Here is a 27,992-nt window from a genome sequence, read left to right on the forward strand (position 1 = left end):
AAGAGAGATTGGATGGGGAAGCTGGTAGAAGTTGGGGCTGCAGGGCACCGAGGACAGGTGGGATTTGGAGCTCAGGAAGCAGCAGGGTTGGCGGGAGTTTTCTTTCATTTCCCCGGTGGGCTGCTCTCCAGGGTCTTCGGGGCAGGGTTCCCGTCCAGGCACTCCTGGGGGTCACTGTTTTGTTCCTTCCCGGCCTCTCCCTCCACCGCCCGCCAGTCCAGCTGTGCGCTTGCCTGCTCTCTGCCGTCCAGGGAGTTTCTCTCTGAGCCTCTGGAGCAGAGGCTGGTGGCACCCCCCATCACCCCTGTCACGCCTGAGGCTTTGAAGTTAGTGCGAGCTGAGGCCGAGGGGTGCTTCTTCCCTGCGGCCGGCAGGTATCTCAGCCCGAACCTGCAGGCAGCGAAGCAGTCACTGCTTGCCAAGCTCGCAGCCCCTCCTGGCTTGGGGACCGGAGAGTGCCTGGCTGCTGGGCCCACTTTTGCTCCACGTGCTGCATGCGGTCTGCAGAGGGTTGGGGCCGGCTCCGGGGCCAGCTCGGTGTCTGAGCCCCACCGGGAGGAGGAAGAGGGGCCACTTTCCTGGCTTTCATGGAGAAAGCGAGCTTTGCTCCAGAGCTGCCGTCTCTTGTCTGCTCCTCGTAAGGCCGGCAGAGTGACGAGCCGGTGGAATCTCCTTGTGCTCAAGAGAAATTCCAGCCCAGGCCGTGAGGGGCTCGGCAGGGCACGCAGGACGTGTGAGCAGGGCGCTGCCTGCTGGCTGGCAGCACTGCGCACTTGAGAGCAGGGGTGCAGACAAGGCTTTCTCGGGGGCCGTGTTACAGCGCGGGTGTGGCTGCGAGCGTGAGGCACAGTGGGAGCCTGGAATGAGCCGTTGGTGCTTCTGGAACTAAGAGCGTTTCTTTACTGCATTTGTCATCCAGATAAAGGGTCTGAAACTGCCAAGTTCCGTGTGTTCAGGTCAGCGTGTAACTTTTAACTTAACGTTTCCTTTGATTTTTTCTCCATCTTGTATTTTATAGCCAGAGCCTGAGCCTTCTCGTCGATTTTTTGTCGACCAGTGGGAGCTTTCTCTAAGCCTCCGCTCCGCCAGCCGCCCCGCCTCTCCCTCCTCTGACTGCCTACGACAGGTAGCGGGGCCCGGGGCTTGGCCAGGCTCGTCCTCTTCAGCCTGCACTTTCTTCACCCACACGAACGGCAGCCTGTCTCCTTAGGAATCCAGTTGTGTGTGTCTGTCATGCATGTGAGGTCGGTAGGCGTCCACCTGAGTTAAGGAGGCTGCTAGCTTCACTGCAGCAAATTCTGTCCCAGTCAACCCACTTTCATTATAGTCCAACTGTATCAAATAATGAGAAAGCATTTTGTAGCCATTAGCTTTTTTTGTCTCCAGACCTCTTCCTATTAATGTGTTATAAAATATGAACCATAGTGTAATTAAATCTCTTAAAGAGAGTGGTGGATACGCAGCATTCTGGGTGCCTCTTGAATTGTAATCTCTTAAGGAATGAACTCTGCTGTTTCCTATGATGGAACTGACCCAGCTGTGGACGAGTTTACAGAGAGATTGCAGGGTCTTTTGTCCTTTCTGTTTGTTTCCTATTCTTGAGCTGGTAGCAAACTGTGCAGAATGATACGCATGTGTGGTGGCCACAGTGTAAGTCCAGAGAGTGCTACATTTCGACTGTTTCTTAAGAGTGGGGAGAGGAAAACCATCTGCTTTTCATGCCAGAAACAAATAGAACTTGAGTCTCCACCTCTCCCAGGGGTGTGCTCGTCAGTGCTGTCACATCGCTGAGAACTGAAGGTGACAGATGCCTTTGTACCAGGCAGCCCTAGGCTATACTTGCTGAGAGTGCTGGTTCTGATGGGAGAGCAGGTCCTGGCTGAACAGGGAGGACCCTGGGCTTGCCCAGCGTCCCAGCCTCAGACTTGGCATCTGGTTCACACTCCCACTCGCCTGCTGCAGTTTCCTACTCCCTGGCGTCAGCTGTTCGATGCTCAGCTTGGCTGTGCCTGGGTTCCTGTCTGTTCCAGGCTTAAGCTTCCCTAATGTTTCTAATCTAAAGAAGGCTTAGGTCTAAGAGCCACTTATGTTTCTCGACCACAGATGGGTATAAGCTGTGGAGTTAATGAGCAAATGGCACTATCCTTTGGAAATCTCCTTATTTTAAATTGAAAATATAATTGACTCCTCAGTTCCAGCTGAACCTTGGAGAATTGTTTGCTCATTTGTGCTGCTGTCGTTCTTGTATTTGCATAGGGTCAGTTTCCCCCTAGAGCATTCCTCTGGTTTGTCCCTGCCCCACCCAGGACGTGCCATTGCTCGGGCTGGTGATTCTCTTACACACGGTTTCGTGTGTTCAAGCCGTTTCCTGATGGGATTGTTGGCATCCCCAGCACAACTGCTCCCGGAGTGTTTTGGATTTGGAATTAGAGTGAGGGCTCCTCAGACCCGGCAGGCACACAGCTGCTGAGAGGCGTGTCATACACACTGGGTGTCTGGGCCGTCTGCACAGGACGGGCTCAAAGCTGGGCTCCCGCAGGAAGGTTTGCCATTGAAATTTATAGTTTTCTCCTGCTGCTTTTTCAACACTGCTAGAAAGAGGATTGAGGTGGTTGGATTTTTTTTCTTTTATCTTGTTTCAACGTATAAAGAAATAACCCCTCCTGGACTAGAAACACATTCTGGCTTCCACAGCCGCCGTGTCAGCAGTGCCCCAGCTGGTCCGGAAGGCTTGGTCTCAGGGCCCAGGGGAACACAGAAGTCTCCACGGGGAGAACGGGCAGAGAAGGGTTCTTCCTGGTAAAGCCCGGGGGCCGCTGGTGCACAGGACAGGGGCTCTGAGTGAAGGAGGTGATAGTGAGGACGATGTCCTCCCCGGTGACACTGGGCTGTTGGCATCCGTTACCCAGATGGAGAGTCGGCCTTGCTTTCTTTCTAAACGAGGAAATAACTCCCCAGGCCCTCTCCCAGGCCCTGGGATGTGCCTTCAGTCTGGGGCCCGCCGCCTTAAGGGAGGTGTCCTCTTAGGTCCTCTGTGTGTAATCTGAGCCGCTGGGTGGTAGGCCCTTCGCACTCTGTTTGCATCCATCCTGTCGTCCCGCCTCCGCATCCCCCGCACTTCGTCCAGAGAGACATGAGAGACCGGGTTTCTCCTTCCTGAATTTCCCTGTCTCTGCGGCCGTCGCTCCCGCCTGTGCTGACACCAGTGTGTGGACACTGACACCTAGTCCCCTGCTCGTGGGCACTGTGTTGGCATGTTTGTTGCTGCACCTTGTATTCATTTTATACCTTTCGAAGATTTTTTTTCCCCTGTCTTCTTAATTTATTTTTTTCCTTCTCATTTCCCTTCTTTCTGGTCGGTTAACAATCTCCAACCAATAGAAGTATATAAAGATGTACACGGGCGGAGTGAGCTCATTGGCTGAGCAGATAGCCAATCAGCTTCAAAGGAAAGAACATCGTAAAACCCTTCTAGACAAGAAGGAACTGGTAAGATACACCAAGGGCGCTGTCTGTCTAGATAAGGCAGCTCTGGTGAACAAGCCTGCTTTGTTCCAAGTAGCTCAGTGCCATATGTGGCTGCTGCGTGCCATGTGGTAATTATTTTTTGAGGTTGTCTGAATTTTGTAACTGAACTTCTAGGACTGAAACCGTTGTTTAGAATGTTGTGTGAACAGCATACTCAGTATCTCTAAAGTGATTGCTCTAGAGTCCAGGGCCTGTGTCCATGGAGAACCACGGGAACACCTTCAGATCAGAATCTGTTAAGAGGATTTGGTTTGCTTGTTATGAAATCGTGTAGAACAGACGCAGTGTCAAGTGCTGCGTGGGCACCGGAGGCACCGGCCTGCGCTGGTGCGCGGCTCCCGTCCCCAGGCAGAACCGCGTAGGGAGGGTCGTGCGCCCTGGGGAGGGGCCGGGAGGCCTCGCCTGACGCGTGCCCCCCACCACCCCCAGGGCTCCATGAAGAAGGAGTTCCCACAGAACCTGGGAGGCAGCGACACCTGCTACTTCTGCCGGAAGCGGGTCTACGTGATGGAGCGGCTGAGCGCCGAGGGCAAGTTCTTCCACCGGAGCTGCTTCAAGTGCGAGTACTGCGCCACCACCCTGCGCCTGTCGGCCTACGCGTACGCCCTCGAGGACGGTGAGTCCCCGTGCTGGAGGCCGCACGCAGACTCAGGGCCCCCGCTGCATTCTTACACAGACGTTCTCTTTTGTGCCTCTCCTGAGCCTTCCCATCCACTCCCCTCTAGTCTGTGTTTTCTCCCAGACTCTTTCTTATAAATATTTCTGCAGAGTCACCAAGCTGTATCATAGATGACTCAGTGACCATGGTGATGAGAAGGGCATGCATTTACCTAAATCGTTTCCCTGGCTTCACAGACACCTGCTGTCGTACCTCACGGTGGGATCTTAAGATAAAAGGGACCTGAGGAGAGTAAGTCTTTTTTGTGTTTGCTTTAGAGAAGAAGAATCACAGGCTTATAGAAGCCACATTTCTCGCCTAAGGTCAGTGACAGCACATTGAAACTGTATCCCCTGCCACTGTTCTCAGACCTTGGCTTTCTGAAGGTGCCTGAGTTATGCCCAGTGTCATCCGTGCTCTCTCGTATCAGCATCTCTGGTGAATGAGAGCACGTTGCCCAGGCCTCAGTCTGGTTACTGTGCTGTTCAGGCCTGGCCTGTTGTGATATTTGTTGGTTTTATAGTGGAATGACCTTGATAAGGCAGAGGTGGAGAATTATGCAGACAGGTAACAAAGCCTGAGGGAGAGGCGTGTGTGCCGCCTGAAAACCCTCTGGGGTTAATTGGAAAAGGTCACCGAAGACGTCAGTGATTCCTACGCCCCTTCCTACAGGAAGCAGAAGGGACCTTATGAGAGGCCGTCTTATTGATTCAACAGTAATGAAAAGACCCAGATTAATAGAAGGGGGAGGTAAATCCTCAGGTCCATTGCATTGCCTGAGGAGACTGTCAGGTGATGTCACACGGGGGAGGGGCGCCCTGCGGTGAGGAAATAGTCCTCCAGGCTCTTCGACTAGTGAGCAAGGAGCAGCCAGAAGGAGCCGAGTGGTGACCTGAGAAAAGCTGACTCTTACTGTTGTGGCACCTGGTCCTCTTGTTACATTAGTGAAAAGCACCACCCAGCGAGGGAAGAGGTAAGACAATTGTCTGTACTGTTAGGTATCAGTATTCCCACACACCTGGTCTTTGGATAATGCCTTTGATCTCCCCGGATGGGGTTGGCAGATGGAGCCCACCCAGTGTTTCTAACTGTCTGCGAGGTCTGCCTGGAAAGATCCCTTCAGGTCCAGCGAATCGATCCACGAGTATTTTTGCCCATAGATTGTGCGCCACACCTTTGCCACATTCTCCTGAGGGCGTAGATGGTGTAAGAGGGGCCGGCGTCCTGATGGAGTGATCCGGCAGCAGACTGCGTAAGGGAGTGACCGAGGGCAGGCGACGGTGCGTAGTGCAGACTGTAACTTTGTAAAGCACAGAGGAGGAGGAGTCCGGGAAGCTCAGGAGGGTCAGGAACAACTCACCCGTCCTGCCGTGGACTCTGGAGCGTGGTGGGCGAGGGCTCAGCAGAGGGACGGAGGAGGCGGCGTGCCCAGCGAGAGGGCAGCGGAGGCCAGGGGAGTGACCACGGTGTGGGGGCCGGATGAGCAGGCCCACGTGCTTAAGCACGGCCTTCTTGACAGCGGGCCTGACCAGCTCCCCAGACTTCAGCCCAGGTGAACCTTTCCCTCAGCTCCGCCCTCCTCAGTGACAGCTGGACTTGGGGAAAGGAGAGAATCTTAGGGGTCCTGAGGGTTTAGCCTCATGAGGTTCAGAACTCTAATGGAAGAGCCTCAAGTAAGAGAGAAAAGGGCAGGGATTGTGGCTCCGGAGAGAGGGAGTTAACCCAGCCCGTGCTGGGCCCTTAACACATATTGTGACATTTCATCCTCATGACCACCGGAAGGTAGCTAGCTTTATTGTTGTAATTTTACACATCAGGAAACTGAATTCAGAGAAGCTGTAAGTTGCTTGTCCAGGTCCACACAGCAGTAAGTGGCCTCTGAGGTCCCCCAGGTCAGACGTCCTGGGGTTAGCGCTTCTGGCCCACGGCAACTCGGCCTGGTCAGTGGGGACTCACTCACTTGAGAGAGGCGTCCAGGTTTTACCCTTGTCCCTTCAGCCCCTTTAAAAGGATGCCGTCTTTCTGTTGCCACAGACTAGCTTATTTGCCTGCTGCCAGCTCTTAAGACAAGGACTCTAAATCAAACAGTGTGTCACGTCTTTCCTCTCCTCTCGAGAGGAGAAAACACACACCATCCGCTGAGGAGGTCTGTGAAGGGCCACCCTCGGGAGTGACGAGCCCACTGCCCCCTGCCGCTGCCCTTCTCGCCCCCCACCCCCACCCCACCCCATGTCTGCTCCCACAGGGCAGCCCAGGGGATCTTAAAGAGACAGGCAGATCTTCCCGGTCTCCCACTGTTCACCCTGACCACCCCCTGCGGCACAGGTGGACCCGCGGTGCCCGGGGCTGAGAGCTCCGCGCGTCCTCCCAGCCTGCCCCCCGGCCCCCTGCTTCGGCCTGTCCCCTGCGAGCTGCTCGCTTCTCCATTGCACTGACACGCGTGCGCTCGCTGTGTCCTCTGCTGGAGTGCGCCCCTCCCACCCTCGCGGGGCAGCCTCCTGTGGCCACACGTTCTTTCCCCGGAGAGGCGGCAGGGCTCCTCTGCCTCCTGACCAGAGCATCTCTGGCTCTGACCTGGAGTTGCTGGGGGCAGGAATCTGTGGCCCGTCTGCCTCAGGCTCGCCTCTTAGCTGTCTGTTTTCTCCAGTTCCATCTTCAGTCATTCCTACATTTATTGTCAAGGTTCCTGAATTTACTTAGACCATCTAAAATCAGTGACTTGACGGGATCAACCATGCTTTGTGGTTGCTTTGTGACGTTAGCATGGCCGTACCTGCTGATTGAGATGGGCACCATCGTGAAGAGCCAGGCGTCCAATGTTCGAGTCCTGTCTGAGACTCGCTAGCGTGGCTTAGCCTTTCTGTGCCTCACAGGGTTTTGAGGATTAAATGAGTCGATAGTTATAAAGCACTTACAGCGTTTGGCACATGGTAAATGTTAGATGAAAATCAGCCCTTTTTGTTGTTAACATAAGAAGCAAAAAGTATCACCAAGCTGGGTTTGGGAAGGGGTTTGAGGTGCATTAATTGAGCAGCTACAGTGCAGGACGTGTGATGATGTCTCGTTGATGGATCTCACCCCACGAGACGGTGTGGTCTTCATGCTCTACATGAGGAGACGCATGCTGAGAGGGTCATGTACCACTGAGTGGCTGGGATGGTGCCTGCACTGAGCTCTGGTTTCAGTGTGTGTGTTCCTCCCCTCAGGTTGTGCTGCATTCATAGAGGAAACAAGGTTTTGGAATTTTCTTTTTACCTTTTGATCAGGCTCGTGGGACTCGTTTTTGAAACCTAAACCTCTTTACTTTATTTATTTAGGATACTGTAGCAGAATTCAATGAGGATTCCCTGGTAGGTCAGTCTACTGAGTTGTATTTTTAAATCTAGAATTCTGCTTTTACTAGAAAAAAAGCAAATTAATGGAGGAAAAATAGAAGAAAGGAATGAACATAACTGTAAATGATTGTAGTTTTCTGATACTACAATAAATAAGACTCTTGGTTGAAAGTAATGGAAACCCAGATCAGATTACAGTTTATGCGTAAGATTGACATCTTTCTTGCAGATAGCAGGGCTGCCCCTTCTCTCTCCCCATCCCTGAGAATCTGTTAGCCTAACTCAGCCACATGCCAGATCCTAGAGCACCATGTCCTGGGATGGGCTGGAGGGAAAGGGGATATTCTGATTGACCTGTCTGGGTCATTTATCCACTTCTGTGCTGGGTAATGTCAGGCCACGTGGTTGGCAGCCCCATCAGAGTCATGTGGAGGAGGGAGGAGTGTTCCTTAAAGAATGAGACACAAGACAGGCAAAAAGCAGTGTGTGATCCAAGCACCAATACGTTTTGTCTTGTCCTAATTACATTTTATCTTGGCCAAAATTCGCAAAAGTGAAATGGTTTATTACAGATTGTAGAAGGAGATTGTGTCCAAGCTGCTAAAAATAACCCATGACTCAACTCCCCTTATAGAAAGATAAGCAGTGGGGTTGATGGTCCTTTGCTCTCAAGTACCCCTGACAGGAGGTGTGGTTCTCTGAGTTCTGATTACGTTCCAGGAGCTAGTGGGAAACTCTATTTCAGAAAATATACTATCTATATGAATATTATTTGAAATTATGAAAGTCCACAAGCTCTATTTTTCTAAAAGATTTATGCAGTGTTGGGAGGGGGAGAAGTACCAGTAAAAGAAGAACAGAAGTCAGTTACTTTGAGGGGAAAAAAGAGAGAGAGATGTAATTGGATCACCAGGAGAAGGGAAGAAGAATGCCATCTCATTTATCTCCTTGACTTTTTTTTGAGATATAATCGACACATCGGTTTATGTGTACTGCCCGTTGATTTGACACATTTATTTGTAAAGTTATTACCACCACCGTGTAACCTAGGCAGTTACCTAGTTACAGTGTTACCACCTCTGTGCCATCACATAGTTACTAACTCTTTTCTGTGGTGAGAACATTTAAGACCCACTCTTTAAGCAACATTCAGGTATATGACGCAGTATTATTTGCTTTGATCACCATGCTGTGCGTTAGATCCCCAAACTTGTTAATCTTATAACTGGAAGTCCCTACTCCTTGGCCAGTATCTCCTCATTTCCCCTCCCCCGACCCCTACTGGCCACCATTCTACTCTCTGTTTCTCGGAGTTTGTCTTTTTTAGATTCCACATGTAGGTGATAATACAGTATTTGTCTTTCTCTGTCTGACTTATTTCACTTAACACAATGCCCTGAAGGTCCATCCAGGTTATCATATAGCAGGATTTCCTCCTTGCTCATGGCTGAATAATATTCCATTGTGTATACTTGTGTGTATGTGTATATATATATATATTATATATATATATATATATATCCATCCGTGGATGGAAACTTTGGTTGTTCTCGTATCTTGGCCATTGTAAATAATGCTGCTATGAACATGGGGGTGCATATATCTTTTATTATAATTAGTGTTTTTGTTTTCTTCAGATAAATACCCAGAAATGGAATTCCTGGATCATATGGTAGTTCTATTTTTAATTTTTTGAGGAACCTCCATAGTGGCTGCACCAATTTACATTCCCACCAACAATGCATGAGGGTTCCCTTTTCTCCACACCCTCTCCAACACTTGTTACCGCTTGTCTTTTTGACGATAGGCATTCTGTCTGGTATGTGGTGATATCTTGTGGTTTTGATTTGCATTTCCCTTATGACTAGTGATGTTGAGCTCCTTTTCATCTATGTGTTGGCCATTTGTATGTCTGTTTTGGGAAACTGTCTCTTCAGTTCCCCTGCTCATTTTTTAATCAGGTTGTTAGGTTCTTTGCTATTGGGTTATATGAGTTCTATATATATTTTGAATATTAACCCATAGTCAGATATATGATTTGGAGATATTTTCTCCCATCTCATAGGTTGCTTTTTCATTTTGTTGCTTGTGCTTTTGCTGTCACGTATAGGAAATCATTGCTGAGACCAATGTCAAGGTGATTTTCCCTTGTTTTCTTCTAGGATTTTTATAGTTTCATGTCTTCATTTAAGTCCTTAATCCATTCAAATTCATTTTTGTCAGTAGTGTAAGATAGGGGTCCAGTGTCATTCTTCTGCATGTGATTACCCTGTTTTCCCAGGACCATTTATTTAAGACACCATCCTCTCCCCATTAAATATGTTTGGCTCCCTTGTTAAATATTAGTTGACTGTATATGCAGAGGTTTATATCTGGAATCTTTATTCTGTTCCATTGGTCTGTTTTTATGTCAGTACCATATTTTTTTATAATACTTATTTATTTATTTGGCTGCACCAGGTCTTAGTTGTGGCACGTGTGATCTTCATTGCTGCGTGTGGGACCTTTTTTGTGGTGTGCAAGATCTTTTTTTTATTTTAATAACAATTTTTTCCAAAGATTTATTATTTATTTATTTATTTAATTTATTTTTGGCTGTGTTGGGTCTTAGTTGCGAGATGCAGGATCTTCATTGAAGCATGCAGGATCTTTCATTGCGGCGCATGGGCTCTTCGTTGTGGTGTGTGGGCTTCTCTCTAGTTGTGGCCTGCAGGCTCCAAGGCACATGGGCTCAGTAGTTGTGGCATGCGGGCTTAGTTGCCCTGCAGCTGTGGGATCTTAGTTCCCCGACAAGGGATCGAACCTGTGTCCCCTGAATTGGAAGGCAGATTCTTTACCACTGGATCACCAGGGAAGTCCCTATAATAACTTTATTTTATTTTATTTTATTTTGAATTTTTGAATTTTATTTCATTTATTTTTTTATACAGCAGGTTCTTATTAGTTATCCATTTTATACATATTAGTGTATATATGTCAATCCCAATCTCCCAATTCATTGCATTTTTTTTTTTTTAAGTTGTGGCATGCAGGACCTAGTTCCCTGACCAGGGATCGAACCCAGGGCCCCTGCACTGGGAACACAGAATCTTAACCACTGCACCACCAGGGAAGTCCCCATACTGTTTTGATTACTATAGCTTAGTAATATAGTTTAAAATCAGGAAGTGTGATGCCTCTAGCTTTGCTCTTCTTTCTCAGGATTGCTTTGGTTATTTGGGATCCTTTGTGGTTCCATACAAGTTTTACAATTGTTTTTTGCGTTTCTGTGAAAAATGCCATTGAAATTTTAATAGAGATTACAGTGAATCTATAGATGGCTTTGGGTAATGTGAACATTATAACAATATTCTGATCCATGAACACTGGATATCTTTCCATTTATTTGTGTTTTCTTCAGTTTCTTTCATCAAAGTCTTGTAGTTTTCAGTGTATAGCTCTTTCATCTCCTCGGTTAGGTTTATTCCTAAGAATTTTATTTTATTTTTTGATGCTATTATGAATGGGATTTTTTTCTTCATTTTTCTTTCTGATGTTTTGTTGTTAGTGTATAGAAACACAACTGTTTTCTATATGTTGATTTTGTATCCTGCAACTTTCCTAAATTTCTAACAGTTTTTTTGGTGGAGTCTTTAGCATTTTCTGTATATAAGATCATATCATCTACAAATGAAGACAGTTTTACTTCTTCCTTACCTATTTGGAAGCCTTTTTTTTTCTTTTTCTTGCCTGATTCCTCTGGCTAGGATTTCCAGTATTGAATAGGAATGGTGAGAGTGGGTATCCTCGTCTTGTTCCTGATCTTAGAAGAAAAGCTTTCAACCTTTTGCTGTTGAATATGATGTTAGCTGTGAGCTTGTCATATATGGCCTTTATTTTGTTGGTACGGTCCTTCTATACCAAGTTTTTTGAGCACATTTATCATGAGAGGATGTTGTACTTTGTCAAATGCTTTTCTGCATCTGTTGAGATGATCATATTTTTATCTCTCTTTCTGTTAATGTGGTGAATCCCATTTATTGACTTATGGCTACTGAACCATCCTTGCATTCCTGGAACAAATCCCACTTGATAATGGTGTATGATCCTTTTAATGTGCTGTTGAATTTGGTTTGCTAATATTTTGTTGAGAATTTTTACATCTGTATTCATTAGGGATATTGGTCTGTATTTTTCTTTTCTTGTACTGTCCTTATCTGGCTTTGGTATCAGGGTAATGGTGTCTCATAAAATGAGTTTGGGAGTGTTCCCTCCCGTTCAGTTATTTGGAAGCGTTTGAGAAGTATTGTTAATTCTTCTTTAAATGTTTGGTAGAATTCACCAGTGAAACCATCTGGTCCTGGGCTTTTCTGCTTTGCGAGGGTTTTATTTACTGATTCAGTCTCCTTACTCAATATTGGTCTGTTCAGATTTTCTGTTTCTTCATGAGACTCAGATTTAATAGGTTGTATGTTTCTAGGAATTTATTCATTTCTACTAGATTATCCAGCTTGTTGGCATATAATTGTTTTTAGCAGTTTCTTACGATTCTCTGTGTTTCTGTGGTATCAGTTGTAATGTCTTCTTTCATTTCTGATTTTATTTATTTGAGTCTTCTCTCTGTTTTTCTGAATTAGTCTAATAAAGGTTTGTCAATTTTGTTTATCTTTTCAAAAAAAAATCAGGTTCATTGATCTATTCTATTGTATTTCTGGTTAGGTCCTCTTACATTAACTTTGGGAATAGGAAAGTTCATTTGTCAAAGGAGCCACTCTCTCCAGATGAGAAGGATGAGTGGAATTACTCCTGTTGCAACAGTTTCTGTAATAGGGTCTATCCTTTAATTTTCAAAAGCCTTGGCTGTAAGTGGGGGGAAAGAAAGAGTCAGGAAAAAACAACCCTCAGTGACTGAATCCCACTACCAGCATTGTGGGAAAAGCCAAGGTTGGTGTTTTTCAAACTTTTGATCATGTCCACAGTAGGACATACATGTTACACTAGGACCCAGAAAACCCAGGTGGGCATAGCTGAGCTGTGAGAAATAATCCTTGACTCTGAGGATGCCACAGTGCATGCTGATGCTTTTTATTAGGCTTTATTCTGTTTAGTTTTAGTCATAGTGCATTGTAGGATTTTTGGTTTGTTTTGCGTTGTTTTTAATGCTGATCCTGACCCACTGTGGGTCAGAGCTGCAGTTCGACCCGCGCTGGCTCGCGGGTACTTGCAGAAGGACAGCAGGAGGGCCCCAGCGGGTTCATGTTCAGTCCCGCCCCACCCCTGGCAGCCTTCAGGCCACCACCGCTTGTGTTCATTCTTGGTTTCCCCAGAAATGCTCCTCTGGCTCTTCATGTGACCACATCTTTGTTCTGCACACACTGCCACTTTGTTTGCTGGCCCGGCCGTGCAGGCTTCGGTCTTTGCTCTGGGCCCTGATTGGGTGATGGCTCCGTGGCCTCCACACATCCGGGCACAGGGGAGAGGAGGGCCTGGCCTCCCTGGACAAGAAGCCTGGGCCTGGGGAAGGCCGGTGCCGGGGCGAGCGGACGACCGTGCCAAGACCAGGGGTCAAGCTGGGAATTTCAGAGACTTGCTCACCCTCTTCCCCTGCCCCTTGCTGCCTGCAGGTAAATTCTACTGCAAACCACACTACTGTTACCGGCTGTCCGGGCCTGTACAGAGGAAGAGACCAGCAGTGGCCCCTCTGTCTGCAAAGGTAATGCTGATCGGCCACAGGGGACGGGGGGGCAGCAGGTGCTGTTTCAGTGCGGTGACAGGTCAGGGTGTGGCCAGCAGGCCCTGAACGGCCACTGCATTGCCTTTCCTGTGAGTGGGAGGGCCTGAGGGATGGTCACAGTCCAGTATGGGGAGGGGGCATCTTTTCAAGCCTAATCTAATGTTGGGTTTCAGTAAGGTAGTGTTCCAGGACCACCTGAGTTGGATTTGGAAGACCATGTCAGACCTTCTCTTCTGCTTACTGTGTAAAAAAAGCCTTTTGCCTTTGAAAATCTCACCTTTCCTGAGAGGAGGACACCGGAAAAGGACTTGACTAGAAATAAATGCTCTGCAGCCAATTCCTTGAACTTTCTATATTCTGGGAATTACTTATCTAAGAACCTTCTTTTTTTAAAAAAAAAAAAGTGAGTGTAATCAGCTCCCGCATCTGTCTTTCCAAGTGAGCTGTGTATTCTCTCCGCTCTGTGGTGTTGCCCTGTGGGCGTGCAGTTGACTGATGCTTCCAGGAGGGCCTCTGCGGACTGCAGAGAGCCTGTGGGGGAAGGGACGTGAGGTGCCTGCGACTCCCGCGTGAAGTGTGCCCTGGCGCAGCTCTGGGTTTCCTGGTGAGGGCAGCAGACTGGCAGCCAGACGTCATTGTCTCCTGAGATGTGGGTGCTTCACTCAGTCACTCTTCCTCTTCTTGTGGATTTTCCTAGGAGGCCAGGGGACCCCTGCAGGACGGCCCCACTGCAGACACCAACGGACGGCCCAGCACCAGTGCCAGCCCTGCCGAGAGAACTCCAGGTAGCCTCACTTCCTTGTTTGGCTGGGTGGCGCGTCACTCTCTCGGCCTCTGTGACAAGGCCAAGGGGATGAGCCAGCACCTCCAAAGCAACATTTCTTCAATTGGGCATCAGGTGGCCCAAAACCCTCTGGACTCCTTTTTCATGTGCCAGCTGCTTGCATTCGGAGTCCCCTTTCTCTATGGCCTGTCGGAGGTGCTGGTACAAATCAGAGGGGAGTTTCACTGGCCGACCATGAGCCAGTAGGGGTGCCGTCTGGTGAGCGGCGTCACCCAGGCTTCGGTACCGTCTATTCAGAATCTCAAATTTTTATTGCTGGAGTCCTGGGACCTGCCCACATCCATCAGATACCTCGGAGGGTTGGCCCAGGCCCTGTCTAGGGAACAGGAGTTCAAAACAGGCTGCTTTTAGCACTGACCCAAGTGATGACCCAGGGCAGCAGGGCCTTCTTGTAGTCCCTCGCTGTGGGCTCCTTGGATAGAGCGTGGAATTGTGAAAAGGCCCCAAGGTCTGAATGTGTGTCCCCCTGAACTGGACAGCCTCCTTCCTCTTCCCTGCTCAGCTGTCTAGGTGAGCTGCCTCTGCTCTCCCACCTCACCTGTAACCACTGCAGGACATGCCCTGTCCTGGTCATTTTAGGGCATTTGAACTCCTAACGAGGACCAGTCCCTAATTGGTCCCTCTTTCACTAACCGCTTCCTGTGTCAGGAGGTGAGTGCCACCACCCCACATCTAAAAACACATTTATTCTGGTCTCGAAGGTCAGGAGAAGGAAGGGCTCATGGGCACCGGACTTCTTGTGAAGAATTGTGTTTTTTCCCTTAAAATCGCCTCTCCCTACTCCCTGCCAAACCAGCCTGTGACGTGTGTCCACAGTTCCATAGACGTGGGTGGTCCTGATGCCCTGCGCAGCCCCGACAGGTCACAGCCCACGGTCACTGTAGCCAGTCGGAGAGGAAGTCGTCAGGGCCCTGTTTTCACCTGTCACAAGTTTCTTCCCTTCAGAGCAAATAGGTCTCAAGCAGCCGTTTACAAACTCACAGAAATCACCATATTGAAAACTAAAGATTATCAGCTAAGGCCAGAAACTATGGAGAGGGAGTTGGTAGTGGAATATCCAAAATGGGAGAAGAGAAAAATTATCCACTCAGCCTTCAAATGGGAGGTTAGCAGAGTTGCTCCTTCGCCCGTGCTCCGGAACTGACGCAGGCCCCGTGGTGTTGCTCTGGGGCAGGAGGGTGTCCCAGACGCTGGGCAGTGCCCCCGGGTGCAGTGACTGGAGCTTAGGTGAACTCAGCTTCTGCTACTACGTGTGCCCTGATAAAATCTAGGCAAGTTTTTAAGTGCCCTGCAGATTGGACCAATATTTTATAGCCATGTTTAAGCTACGAATGACTTGGTACCCCTTGAGCCCCTTTATAATCTGTCTTTTTCAAGAAGTGCTGATGGCCCTTGCAACAGGGGAGCTGGTAGAGACAGGGCGTGTGCCTTTGAGCAGGTGAGAACCACCTGGGTGCTCAGCAGACATCTAAGACGTTCGGCTCTCTTTGTGGGCATCTGAAGAAGAGCGAAGCCAGTGGAGGTCAGGCCATTCCTGAGCCAAGGTCGTGCACTCTGTCCGGTTCAGTTTGCCATCTGACTGCCTGCTTTGAAAGCATAGTGGGCTTCAGGTTTTTAGGAGCTGTGGAGAATTAAGGGTTCCATAGAGAAGAGGAACATTCTGTGAAGCAGGGAGAGAAGATGAGAGCTGGGGTTGTGGTGACAGAATCAAAGTCCTGAGGACCTTCTTGATTCTGAAGGTGATGCGCCTGTCACAGCATGAGGGGTTCAAGATGTGGAGCCCAGTTGGAGGTGCCCTGTGGGCAGTGGCAAGGCCAGCACCCAGGGCCGCTGGGGTCCAGTGAGTACCTGCCTCTGGAGGCCCGAGCTTTCCAAGAGCGCGGCTCCGAGTGTGGACGTGCCCCAGAGCACCAGCACTTTCCCTTCATAGACGAGGAGCAGGATCACGGGTGTATGTTACAGTTGGCAGGAAATTGATTTCTTTTTCTCCTTTAATAAGGATTTCCGTCTTTAAATCCCAAACTAGAGCTTTGATTGGTTAACTAGAACTTCCTTTTGAAAAGCTTCAGAAAAACTCAGGTGTTTCGGGGCTTCAGGAAGTGTGTTGCGGACGGCAGCGGTCAGGCAGGTTCCGGGCACGTCCCCTGGGCTGCACTCTGAGCAGAGCGAGTCGTACGCGGAGCGCGGTTCACGCCCCAGATCCGCGTCCCCCAGGTCGCTGGTCTGGAGGAGCCGTGACTGTGGTTGGCACTGCTCTGCGCCCCCCTTTCGTCTGTGGCATTTCCCTCTTTTCCCTTATGTTCTTCTCCTCTTACACCAAAATGACTGCTGTTGCCAAAAAAACAGACACAACCCGCGAGTTAGAACCTGGTCCGGCGTCATCTGTCTCTGGGCCCCTGGCCTGCGGCTGCTGCCTGATTTAGCATCTTTGTTTGTAATGTGCTTTTAATGTAGAAACCCTCTTTGCTGTTCTCAAAATCAGTAAGTGCTTTGTTTCCAAGCTTCTTATATTTAGTGCTGCAGGTCAGTGGACCTGGCACAGATTTTCTTACCCTGGCCTCATAGTACCTGCCCTGACTTGAGGAAACATTTGGATAACAACAGGCGGAGAAAGAAAACCCCCAGTGGGATGTTTTGCCCTTGAATACAAGACCCTCAGTTGAAGGTTTTTAGATCCTTTTTTCATCCAGAGGAATCCCCTTTACACCTCACATAGTGGGTAACCAGAACTGAAGCGTACAGGCATGGGGTATCATAGGGAACAGAAGAGCTTTGCTTCCAGTACAAGTGACAGACATGGGATGGGAGAAAGGCTTCATTGTCGTCTTACGGAAAGATGATCTTAACATAAAAGGCTGCCTCGCTGTGGCTGGTGCATGCCGCGTCCCCAGACACACTTGCACGGTCACCCTTGGGTTCCATAGTTAGGATGCTGAATGAGCCATTAGGAAATGCAGGCATTTCCCACACCAGCTAGAATAGCCATGCGCGGTACAATCCTGGGTTCCTGCCGTCAGGAAGAAGTTACGAGATTTTCCCACTGCTTCCCAAGCCCTCTTCCCTTATAGGCATTTCTGGAAAAACTATTAGAAAAGCAAAGAGAATTCCGAATCCAGCTTCACCGTCCAACCCCACCCCAAGAGTCCAAGTAGACGGTGATGTGTGAACACTTATATATATACACACATGTGTTTGCGCTGGCTTAGTTTCATATCTACAAGGACACGTTTATATGTTGTGTCCTAAGTGGTAATAACAATACTAGTGAAGCCTCCCCAAGCTTCTTGTCCCTTGGCTCTGGCTTACACTGGGGACCGTGCCACTGACCTGGCTTAGTGTTCCCATCGGGCTCTGGGGAGAGCAGAACAGCCAGGCGCCCGGGGGAGGTGGGCACCGGGGGCACGTGTCCCCGGACATGAGCAGTGCACACTCTCCACCCCCGAAAGGGGACTTAGACAAAGCAGGGAGCAGGGCTCTCGCTCAGGAACCCCAGGGGACCGCGTCGCTTCCAGGCGCGGGTCTGTTAGCACAGCTCCCTGCTGTCTCTTGGTGTTTAGTGTGTCTGTAGGACAGTGGAATCCTTAGTCTCTCCTGAAAGGGGCCTCAGCATGGCCTTGAAGGCCTGGCCGGTGAGTTAAGGGGTTCTGCACCCACTTTTCCTGATGCGTTAAGCTTGGGGTGGAGGGCGGAGGCAGGCAGCAGGCGGGTCCCCAGGCGTGGTACGGAGGCCAGAGCTGTGCCAGGGACGGTGCGCCTGTCCGTCTCCGGCCTTCCTGCCGTGAAGCCTCGCCTTTGCCTTCGTCTCTAACCTGTGCTGTTGTGCGTTTTGGTGTGTTTCTTTGTGAGTTGTTTTTATTTAATTGTGTAACTTTGTTTTTCCGTTATTGTGAAACTAAGGTGTTGTGCTTTTAATTTTTTTTAACAAGTGTTACCGTTCTTATTTAAGAGAATAAATTCCAAACAATCTTCAGGTTTCTGAGTATTTCTTTTCCCCCCCTTTTTCCTGATTGGAGGGTGGGGAGGGGTCGCTCAGGCAGGTCTCAGGAGTGGGCGTGAAACCACGGTGCCTCAGGATTCTCGCTCCTGGGCTGGGCCCAGGAGAGAACGTAGGTGTATTAAAATGGGGAAACAGGGTGTTTATACCTAAAATAGAGGTTCCCATTAGCGGAAGGGCCCCTGTTTGGGGGGGGCGTGGTGGAAGACATTTTGCTTCCTTGCGTGGAGGAAGATGCCACCTGTGTCCCCCATTCCATCATCCCGCACGCGGGCCCTGAGGCGGGAGCAGGTGAAGGAAAAAGCTCTCTGTGGAGCCTGCCTCTGCCTGAGCCCGGGCCGTGCCCTCCTCTTTCCGACTAGCTGGTGCCGTGGGGACCGGAGCGCTTGGGCGCCTCTTCGCTGCCTTGAGGCTTTCGCCTGGCGTCAGGGACGGTCCTTGCTCTGTCCTCCCAGCTCTGTCTGTTTCTGTGACCTGGACACAGAGGCAGGGGGTCCAGTTCTGCTTGGCTGCTCGAGCCTGGAGGGCTGAGCCCCCTTCTCACACACACTGTGACCTTGGCAGCGGGGCCTCTGGTGCTGGCCGGCCCTCTGACCACAGGGGCACAGCCGTTTGGGTGCTGAATGGGGCCAGGAGAGGGCACGTCAGAGGGGGGCGCTCAGCGCCAGTCTGCGCCCGCCGTGCTCTAGGCGATGGCAGCCTGGTGTGAAGCGGCCTCCCGGCCTCCCCTCCACCCGGCGGTCCCCTTGGGTCCCTGCGCGGCCACAGCACCATCACTGGGTTGGGAATTGGTCCCGGCAGGGAGAGCGCCTGCCTCTCCCGGCCTGCTCGCCACCTTCCCCCTTCTCTGAAATAAGTCAGTCGGGTCTGTCCTGGGCCCTGCAGAAGGCTGGGAGAAAAAAGAGACGGGCTGAAGACCCTGGAGAGCTCCCTTTGGGTCGAGTTTCTTTCTGAAACTTGAAGCCCATTCTCTTTTTTTCTCATCTGTTCCCTGGCCCTTTCCTCACTGGGACACTGCCCAGGAGGGCTCCTGCGTGCAGCGGGGGCACAGGAAGCAGTGAGAATGGGCTGCCCTCTGTTCCCGTCCTGTCCCCTGAGGGACCCACTGAAGACAAGCCCCAGCTCGGGCCTTGCTGGGGTGTAATAGCCAGCAGACAGCTTTGGGAAGACTCCTCCCTGAACGCCAGGCCCTTTCACAGAGCTCTGCAACCTCACCAAGACTCCAAAACCAGGCCTTACCTGGCACCTCAGATCCAGCCAAGCATCCAGCAAGTGCCAGCAAGTAGATCCATCCTAAGGGCCTGCGGGGAGAAGGCGTGTGTGCTGGGGTAACGCCTCTTGCTCCACAGTTGCTCTGGGGGCAGGGGATGGGGGAGGCGAGGCTTTGCTCCAAGAAGGACAGTGGGTGAGAGGTTGAGTCGCCCCGGCACCCAAGCCAAGCAAACCTGACCTCGCCCTTGATGGTGTCCACAGGTGAGGTCAGACTGCCCCCATCACTCACAGAGGGGCGTTGGCATAAAGGGCAGTTTGGGGATACCTTCCGGCAGAAGGGGGTCCGGGGCCCCACCTCTGCCTACTAAGAACAGGCTCCTGGGGCCATGCTAGTGATTGCTAGAAAAATCCTTAAAATTGAGTCAGAATTTCTGTTGCCTCTTACATGTTCTTTACCTCTATTTCTGTACTCACCAGCTCGCCGTGACTGTGCATTAATCGTATGAAACTGTCCCTAGTATGAGTTCCTATTCTGTACTTCTGTAAAATGTCAGGGTTATTTCCACTGTGTCACTCTTGTTTCATAGTGTCCTTGCCTGGAATTGTAGGTCTTTGGTGGTTATTTTGTGTTAAGGGGCTCCGGTCACCGGCAGAGCTCGGGCCCTGCAGTTCAGGCACCTGCTTGCTTCTCTGCAGTTCCTGCGCCCCGGGTCCTGGTGTGACTGGGCCTCCATCACAGCTGACTCCCCAAGAAAGCTGGGCCCTACTGGGGGCCCCTGCAGACCTGTGCTGCCAGCCGGGGGTCGGGGCTCCGGAAGGACCTGGGCCTCAAACACACGACAAAATCGGGGCTGTTTCAGTGCAGAGGCCTAAATAAACATGTTTTCATTCAGTTCTCGTGTTCTTCCAAGGTAATAAAGCCGGGCATCAGTGGAAGTGAGTTCCTGAGAGTGTGATCCTCCTGGTACTTTGTGGCTGCTCAGAGATCAGCCCTAAAAAGTGTGATTAGGGACCTGAGGGCAGAGAGTCTGTGAGACGCCTGAGCTCAACCTGGTGCCGAAGGAGAGCAGCTGATGTTGTCACAATACGGTTATAATAGCCTGTTTATTCTTGTTCCCCTGTTTCCTAGAACTGAGTCAGGATCTAGACAGACCAGGCTGGAGAGACCAGCTGTAAAATTTCCCTCCCACCATTTGCCACCAGCAGACTTACCTGGGTTAGTACGTTCTTCCTCTAGAAGAGAAGGCTCTGCCCTAGGTTCTGTCTCCTGTGAGTTACTCTGAACCAGCTCCCTGCCTGCCTTCAGTGGGGCGTCAGCGTTGCTGGAGGCCCAGGAACACAGGGATCCGGGTGCGGGGAAGGCAGCCCCAGTGGAGGCGCTGGGCCCCGGGGCGACGGGGCTTGGCCAGCTGCCTGCGGGAAGGGCCAGAGTCTTGCTGCCCTCGGGGGCTGCTGAGAGCCGACAGCCGTGCTCTGGGCGGCTGCAAATACCACGCCAAGGGGCCGTCGTGTTTAGGAGCCCCCGCCTCTGCTGGAGTCGCCCTCAGATAGAAATAGGGAGTGAAACTCGAAGTGTGTTCACTGCCGTCAGTCTCCCCCAAGCGTTTATACTGGTGACTCTGCCCTTGGGGCTGATGTCACACGAGCTCATAGAGAACGACTCAGGAAGACGCGTTATGGGGTACAGCTAGCGTGTAGCACTTACTGTGCGCCAGGCACTGTCCAGATGCCTTCTGTGTGCGCATCCCTCATCTAATCACACCGTAGGCTGTGAGGAAGGTAGCATTTTGCAGACTGGATCGAGGCCCCGTGACTGACCGGGGCAGGGGCGGGTGGAGTCTGTACAGGACCTGCACAGTGCCACCCCCTCCACTCCCTTGTCCTCCAGCCTCAGCTTGTCCGCACGGGGCAGCGGGAAGAGAGCTGCGTGTCGGCTCCACCAAGATGACTTTCTAAAAACATGCACGAACGCCCCTGTCATCCGTGAATGTGCATTTGGTTATTTCCGGGAAATACGTGTCCCCAGATTTTTAGCAGTGACCCCCAGGGCTGGGAATGTGCCTTTGCAAAGAGGGTAGATTCGAGAGCAAAGGGTTTCATCATTGGTATGTGAAGGGGGAGATCAGAAGAGACGGAGGAGGAGAATAATGATGTTGTATCGACTGCTTTTCATTTTCTCCGTATCAGCACTCTTTGATCAGTTCAAACGATACCAAGCCTAAAGTCGTGCTATTAAGATGTCCCTCCACATCTGGAGGAGCCGGGCTTGTGCCCCAGGACGATGTTCAGTGCTGCTCTCGGGCAACAGTCTCGCTACTTCTGACTTGTACGCCTGTTGCTTATTTCTCCTCTACGCTCGCATTTTATCACACTTCTCTAAGAGGCCCGGGGGATGGTGGAGCTGACGGTTTCCTTCTCTTACTACTGATGCTTTACAGCTGCCATTCGCAGTAGTTGCCTGGCTTGGCCCTGGGTGGGGTTGGCAGAGGAGAGGGAGAGATGAGGGCCTGCCTCTTTCTGTCCTGACACTTTGAGCAGAATCACCCGTGACAGGAGTTAAACACGGACATTCTTACCTGTCGGAGTTTGGGCCGCTCCGGACTCCACTCACGTAAAATGACGCTTAAATCCGGGCTAAGCGTGCATGTCACTGCGGTGAGCATTTTGGGTTCTGCCGTGTTGGATCAACTTGGGTTGGGCACAGAAGCAGCTCGGGAGGCCTGAGCATGTCCAGGCCCAGCCTCGGGCAGGCGTGTCATGACAGGCCCTGCGAGCTCACAGAGGATCTTTTTTGGAAAATGGAAAAAGAAAAGAGTTGGGGACACGGAGAAAGAAGCAGTGTTTTTCCCCGTCGTGTTTCCACGTCTGCTTTTCTCCCTGGATTTAGTGAGCGGGCCTTCTGACGTACCTGTCAGCCTCCAGCACCTGGCCTCTGTCCCCAGGCCCCACGCCGGAGGGCCGGGCGGGTGGACGGGGGACGGCGGGCCGGGCAGCATCTCCGTGAGAGAGAGACTGCTCCGTACCGAAGGACAGTGAAGGGCGGGGCATGTCCGCCTGGCACGCGGACTGTGTGCCCCACACGGCCCTTCCCGACGGGCCCTCCACGCCCTGCCCCCCGAGGTTCAGGACGTCTCACTCTGGTGGCAGCATCACTGCTGTGTCCTGATGACCTTGCCTATTGGGCCGCGGTCCAGCATCTGGTGTGCTGGTTGGCCTGATCAGTGAGAGGTGGGAGATAGTCTGCTGTGATTTCCAGGCAGGGCTCTCGGGCTCAGCACTGTTGACGTTTGGACGGATAGTTCTTTGTTGGTGCGTTGTTGGCTGTTTGCGGTATCCCTGGCCTCTTCCCACTGGATCTCAGGACACCCCCCCTTCCCAGGTTGTGACATTGCCAGGTGACCCCAGAGGAAAAGATCTCCTGGTTGACCACCACCATTCTAGACTAAAGTCAGGAGAAGTAGGGACAGGCCCTAAATGTAAAATTAGCCTCCATTTGATTGTTCCCTGTAGGAGACCAGGGAAGAGAGTGCGTGAGGACAAAGCAAGTGATACAGACCACACTGGACAGCAGGGGCCTGCCCGCCCCTGTGAGGTTGTGGGGTTGTGGGCACACGCCTCCCAGCATGCGACGCTGTGTACACGTCGGTGGGCACACGCCTCCCAGCATGCGACGCTGTGTACACGTCGGCAGCCGTGCCGGTACTGTGTGTGCTGTCAGACGCCGAGGAAGTGTTTTAGAACAGGAGTCCATTTTCCTGAACCACAGTGAATCGCCCTGCGCCGCAGAATGTGCTCAGCTTCTGAGGTGACCACAGCCTCGGAGAGCAGAGCTGGGTCTAAAGGGAACAAGCACAGATCTTGAAGAGAAGATGCAGCCTGTTATCCTTGCTGTCTTCGGTCATTCATCTCTCTGAGCCTCAGTTTCCCCATCTATTAAGACCATAAAATGGAAAAAAGGCTCCCTGCTGCTCTACTTCATAAGGTTGTTGTCAAGAGCAAATAAGCTGAAACGTGTGGAAACTCGTTTATTTAAAAGGATTACAGGAATATCAACTACGATCATTGGTGGAGATTCCAGAAAATGCTGGCATAATCAGAGTGAGAGTGAGTTAGGGTTATTTCTGCTGACTGGGCGATGCATCCTGGGGGGTTAGGACCGGACGGCCTGCTGGGATGTGTTCCCAGCCAGCAGAGATTTGGGGAAACAGAACAGTGAGGAGGGCTGGCCGTGTCTGGTCCTGACAGTGGGCGTTGAATCTCTGCAGGGCTTGGCTAAATTTGGCCTTGCTTGTTCCTCAGCCTGCGTGGATGGGCTGTGAGGTCACCTGCTAACTCCACGACACCCTGGGGGCTCTTCACTGTAGCAACGGAAGAAAAGCAGTCCTGGATAAGTTGACATTAAGCTGAACTTCAGCACCCACGTGAGAGTCAGAGGACTGGGCAGGATTATAGCTTCTCTTAGGCAGAGCTAGGGTTACACGTGGGCCTAGGGACGGTGTGGCTCCCCACAAGCCCCCAGGGGCTCCGAGCCACCTCCCGGCCTGGAGTCAGCACAGGGACAGTGCTTCGTGGGTGCCCGGCTGGCCGCTGGAGAGGGCTCTGAACTCCCAGCACCAGCCGTGCAGGACGTCTCAGGGACCGGCTGACAGATAAGAGCGCAGGTGTGACGGGGCCGAGGTGCGCCTCAGGTGGCGCTTGTGGGCATTGCCGGAGGAGCTTGGCTCCCTTCCCACAACAGATCTACGGTGCCTGAGGGGAGGCTGTTGCGGAGATGCTGTCTTTGGAAGGAGCCTGTCGCAGAGCAGAGGGCCTTTCGTCGTGAGGTGGGTTTGATCGTTGGATTATGGGCAGGGCCTCGCTTCCCACCTTCCACGGCTCAGAGGCCAAGCCAGCTCTGGGGCTGTGCAGCTGGCCCCCCGAGAGCCCCTCGCAGCCAGCTTGGGACGCACTCTGGACTGAAGTGCCCCGGAGGGGAGGGGTGCAGTCTAAATGCGCATCTTGGGAAAAGCTCATCATCTTGCAGTGCCTGGCGGGCAGACTCGTGGTCCTTCTCTGCCTTCCCACCTCTCCCCTCCGCGTGCTCGTACGGGTCTGGTCTTCCAGTGAGCGAGATGCTCCCTGGAGCTCAGCTGCTCTCCACGGTGAAGCGAGGACATGATTTTAGGACATCAGGTCGTTTGAGATGGTGTCTTTTCAGAGCCTTCCTCCGTGGAGTCTTGTAGGACGTTGGCATCTCTATAGGAATTTCTCTGTCCCGGGTGCTAAGGGAACGGCTACTGTCTTCACAGAGGTGGTGTTCCTGCCTCTTCTTGGGGCCTGGAACAGCATCGAGCTCCTTGAGACACGCAGAGGCCCTCAGTGTTGTGTGTCAAGATGAGGAAACCGAGACCAGATTATGTCCAACCGATTCCTTAAAAGTATAGTGAAGTGTTGCTGTAGTTCAGATACAGGCTGAGACCTTCCATCTTGATTGTTTATTCAAGACGCTTCACCGAACACCTGCTCTGCCACACGGACGGCACCAGAACCACAGAAGGCCGGGAGAGCCCTCTGCAGCAGACCCTCCAGTTTGGGGTGCGCTTAGGAGGTGGATGGTGTGATGAAGGCGTGCTAGAGCCCTGGGGGTGCAGAGGGGCCAGCAGCAGCAGGCAGCGGCAGGAGCAGAGGACCAGGCTGGGCTGACCTGTGGGCCATCCTTATCTTTACCCGCCTCTTATTAAGATTTCAGAGGCTAGCCCCACGAGTGGGCTGGTGGACAGGTCCCTTACCTTGAGCTGCAGGGCCCCTCCTGATCTGCCGGCCGCACCCATGGCTCCCGTGTGTGCACAGGTGTGTGGATGTGGGCGGCCAGGTGGGAACAGCAGAATGGCAGCTAGAGCTCAGCTCTGTGGGATTTAAGAGAAAACACAGCAGACCCCGGCGCTTTCGAGAGCAGAGAGGTGGCCGTTCTGCAGGGTGACCCAGCTGACTGTTAAGGGTCAAGTCGAGTTTCATCTGTGAGATATTTCAACACATGAAAGATCTGTTATTAAGAGAGCTACCAGAAGCCCTGGTAAGGTGTTTTTTTTAAGGAGACTCGGGTACGTGCCTTAAAAGAGACCTCTTTGCCTTGGCCAGATAGAGTGACATGTGCCAGGATTTCCACCTGCCAAAAAGACACCTTTGGGAGATGTTGTACTAATGGCAGCAAAAGTCACGTAATGTTAGAAAACTAACGTAACGGCAAAAGATCCCTGGGATCCTGCAGACGGGGAGCCAAGGGCTGTGGCGATGGATGAGCCCCTCAGCTTCCTGAGGGGACTCTGTGGGCTGCAGGCTTCCCCCTCCTGCCTCGTGGGTTTCCTGGGACAGTTCTGACTTGTCCCTGTTGCGTTTCCCCTCCTCAGCCTCTTGGTCACTGCCCGACTCTTGCTAATTCAGTATCTCCCCCTCGCGTCCGCATGACCTGCTTTTCTCTGTGCCCCACGTGAGCACGTGGTCCCCCTGGACGACGAGGAGACGGTGGGTGTGGAGGGGCAGTTAGCGATCCCGTCCCTCGCTGCACAGCCACACGGCCCCGGGTGCCATCCGGGACCGGTCTCCTAGGGCCTGTGGACATCAGAACCCTGGGTGGTAATAGCGCTGGCAGCGCCCAGCGGCTGGGCGTGCAGCCCACGTCACAGTCCTGACTCAGCGGGTCGTCCCTGTCCCTCCATCACCTGCTTCCCGAGCAAAGGAGCATCTGACACCCTCCTGTCCTGTGACCTCGGGACATGCTGTGAACCCCACCCCCTGCCAGCAGGAAACCACAGAAGAGTCTGTCGGAGGGTCCACGCGCAGGGGCCGGAGTCACCTCACCGAGGCAGTGCTTGGAAACTCCTTCCTTTGGCCTCCAGAACCAAAGCGCTGGCGAAGTGTGCGGTGTCCTCCAGAGGGAGAAATCGCCGTGCGAGGCCTCAGGCGTGCGGCCGGCCCGGCAGAGTCTGCTGAGGCCCAAACCAGCTGTCCCAGGGCCCTTCTGAGAAGGCCTTGGAAGCAGCCCCAGGGAGCCTTTCCCCCACGTTGGGCCTCCTCCTCCTCCTCCCGCAGACACCAGACCCCACCGTCCCGCTGGACGGGAGCGGTGACGGGGTCCCGGGCAGAGCGGCCACCCGCTCCTCGGACAGCTGAATGGAAGTGAGGTGAGAGGAGTGGGCTGGTCCCCAGGCTGGTTCTTGGCTGCGGGGCCTCCGGGCAGCTCACATCACGGGGCCCCTCTCAAAGGCAGTGCCCCACAGAGGCAGCTGTCTCTGGTCCAGACAGCGGTCCTGTCCTGGGGTGGCCATGCATTGCTGCAGAACTGCAGCAGGGACCCCCTCGCAGCCCCGTGAGGACGGGGGCTCCTCGTGAGGAGGGCGCCCTCTCCCCCAGGGTGATTTCACGCGTGTTGCCAAGGGCTTTGGCAGCGCTCGTCCGTCAGCTGAGAGCAGGTTCTCCCATGAGGAAAATATTTCCTTGAGGATGACGTATGGAGCTCACGCAGGCAGTGACTGTCCCAGAGCAGGGCCCGTCATTCAGGCTCAGAGCCTTTCTCTTATTTAGGGTGCCACCCAGATCCTGGAGCTGTTTCCCTTTGGTCTGTGGAGCTGGAATTGGCCTCCAGTGACCTGAGATCTGCTTGCCTGGACTTAGGGAACAGTAAGCCTAGGAATGATCCCAAATCCCTCGTCCCACTTTCAGCTGGGAAGCCCCTGTGTGTTGCCGCATCAAAAGCATGTGACGTGGAGAGGCCGGGGGTCTTGGCCTGACCCTGCTGGTTCACTCTGATTTTGCAGACTGCCCTTCCGCAGCCTCTGCTCTCCTGGGCTCCTCCGTAGCTGACGAGACAGCGAGGACCCGGGGGCGGCCGGTGGGGGTCCTCTGTCTGTCACGGTGTCAGAACCACTGCCAAGGCCTCCTCCACCATTACTTCCTTCAGTGTCTTAATTTATCATCACCATCCAGTTAATCTGGCAAATGGCCCTTTGCTCAGGACAGAGAATCAAGGATGCTGATTTTGTTGATTTTTTTGTTTGTTTGTTTCAATTTCCCATGACATTTTAAGGTTATGGCCCAGGAATGCTAAGCATATTTTGGCAGTTGGTGAGTTTTGGGTACTTGCCGAGCATCCTCTGAGTGCCACCTTCCCTTTGGGAAAACGGCCTCCATGGGGACCCGGCCCTGAGGGAACGTCCTGCTTTCCCTGGTCGCTGGAAGTGGGTGGAGACCAGAGGGGCCTGGGGCCTGACCAGTGAGTGACTCCACTCCTCCCGCCTTTTACAAAGTCTCCAGTGGGAATGTCTTAGGCTTCACGGCCCACAGCCTCCTCTCTGTGGGGACTGACGTGTGAATGATCTGAGTGTTTCTGGCTTCGTTTTGGTTGGTTGTGGCCAAGCCCAGTATTAAATTAACATTTCCCCTCCCCAAAGCCCCAGACTCTGGGCTTGGAGTTGGATGATCCCCTGCTCTACGCAGCCTGTGGAAACTCCAGAGAATTGACGCTGGGAGGAGGGCAGGATGTCATTCCAGACGCCAGATGCTCTGCTCCAGGTCATTTCCATGGAGTCGCTGCCCTTCGTCATGAAGGTCAAGGTGGGGAGGAGATCGTGGTGAAGACGCCCCTGCGGGGGAAGGCAGAGCAGGACTCCAAGGAAACGCGCCTTGGCGGCAGCACGCCATGCTTCTGAGCAGACACTGTGCTCCTGGGACTC

The 27,992-nt window shown here is 52.3% G+C and overlaps 1 protein-coding gene across 12 annotated transcripts in view; it reads left to right on the top strand.

Annotated features, from left to right (window-relative positions):
- MICAL3 (microtubule associated monooxygenase, calponin and LIM domain containing 3) overlaps positions 1 to 27,992 on the top strand; it is a 155,130-nt gene that overhangs the window by 81,271 nt on the left and 45,867 nt on the right. For 7 of the 12 annotated variants that reach the window (XR_005021482.1, XM_036865641.1, XM_036865643.1 and 4 more), the window contains 5 exons: positions 1,019 to 1,126; positions 3,382 to 3,489; positions 3,958 to 4,144; positions 13,125 to 13,213; positions 13,932 to 14,019. Coding sequence is in view for 11 of the 12 variants with exons in the window: in XM_036865641.1 (XP_036721536.1) it covers positions 1,019 to 1,126; positions 3,382 to 3,489; positions 3,958 to 4,144; positions 13,125 to 13,213; positions 13,932 to 14,019 (580 nt within the window). In the remaining variant the exon portion in view is untranslated. The remainder of the gene's footprint in view (positions 1 to 1,018; positions 1,127 to 3,381; positions 3,490 to 3,957; positions 4,145 to 13,124; positions 13,214 to 13,931; positions 14,020 to 27,992) is intronic. The other 5 variants (XM_036865647.1, XM_036865648.1, XM_036865649.1 and 2 more) reach the window with 2 other exon arrangements.

This window comes from Balaenoptera musculus, chromosome 10 (assembly GCF_009873245.2).
Source record: "Balaenoptera musculus isolate JJ_BM4_2016_0621 chromosome 10, mBalMus1.pri.v3, whole genome shotgun sequence".
Lineage (NCBI taxonomy): Eukaryota > Metazoa > Chordata > Mammalia > Artiodactyla > Balaenopteridae > Balaenoptera > Balaenoptera musculus.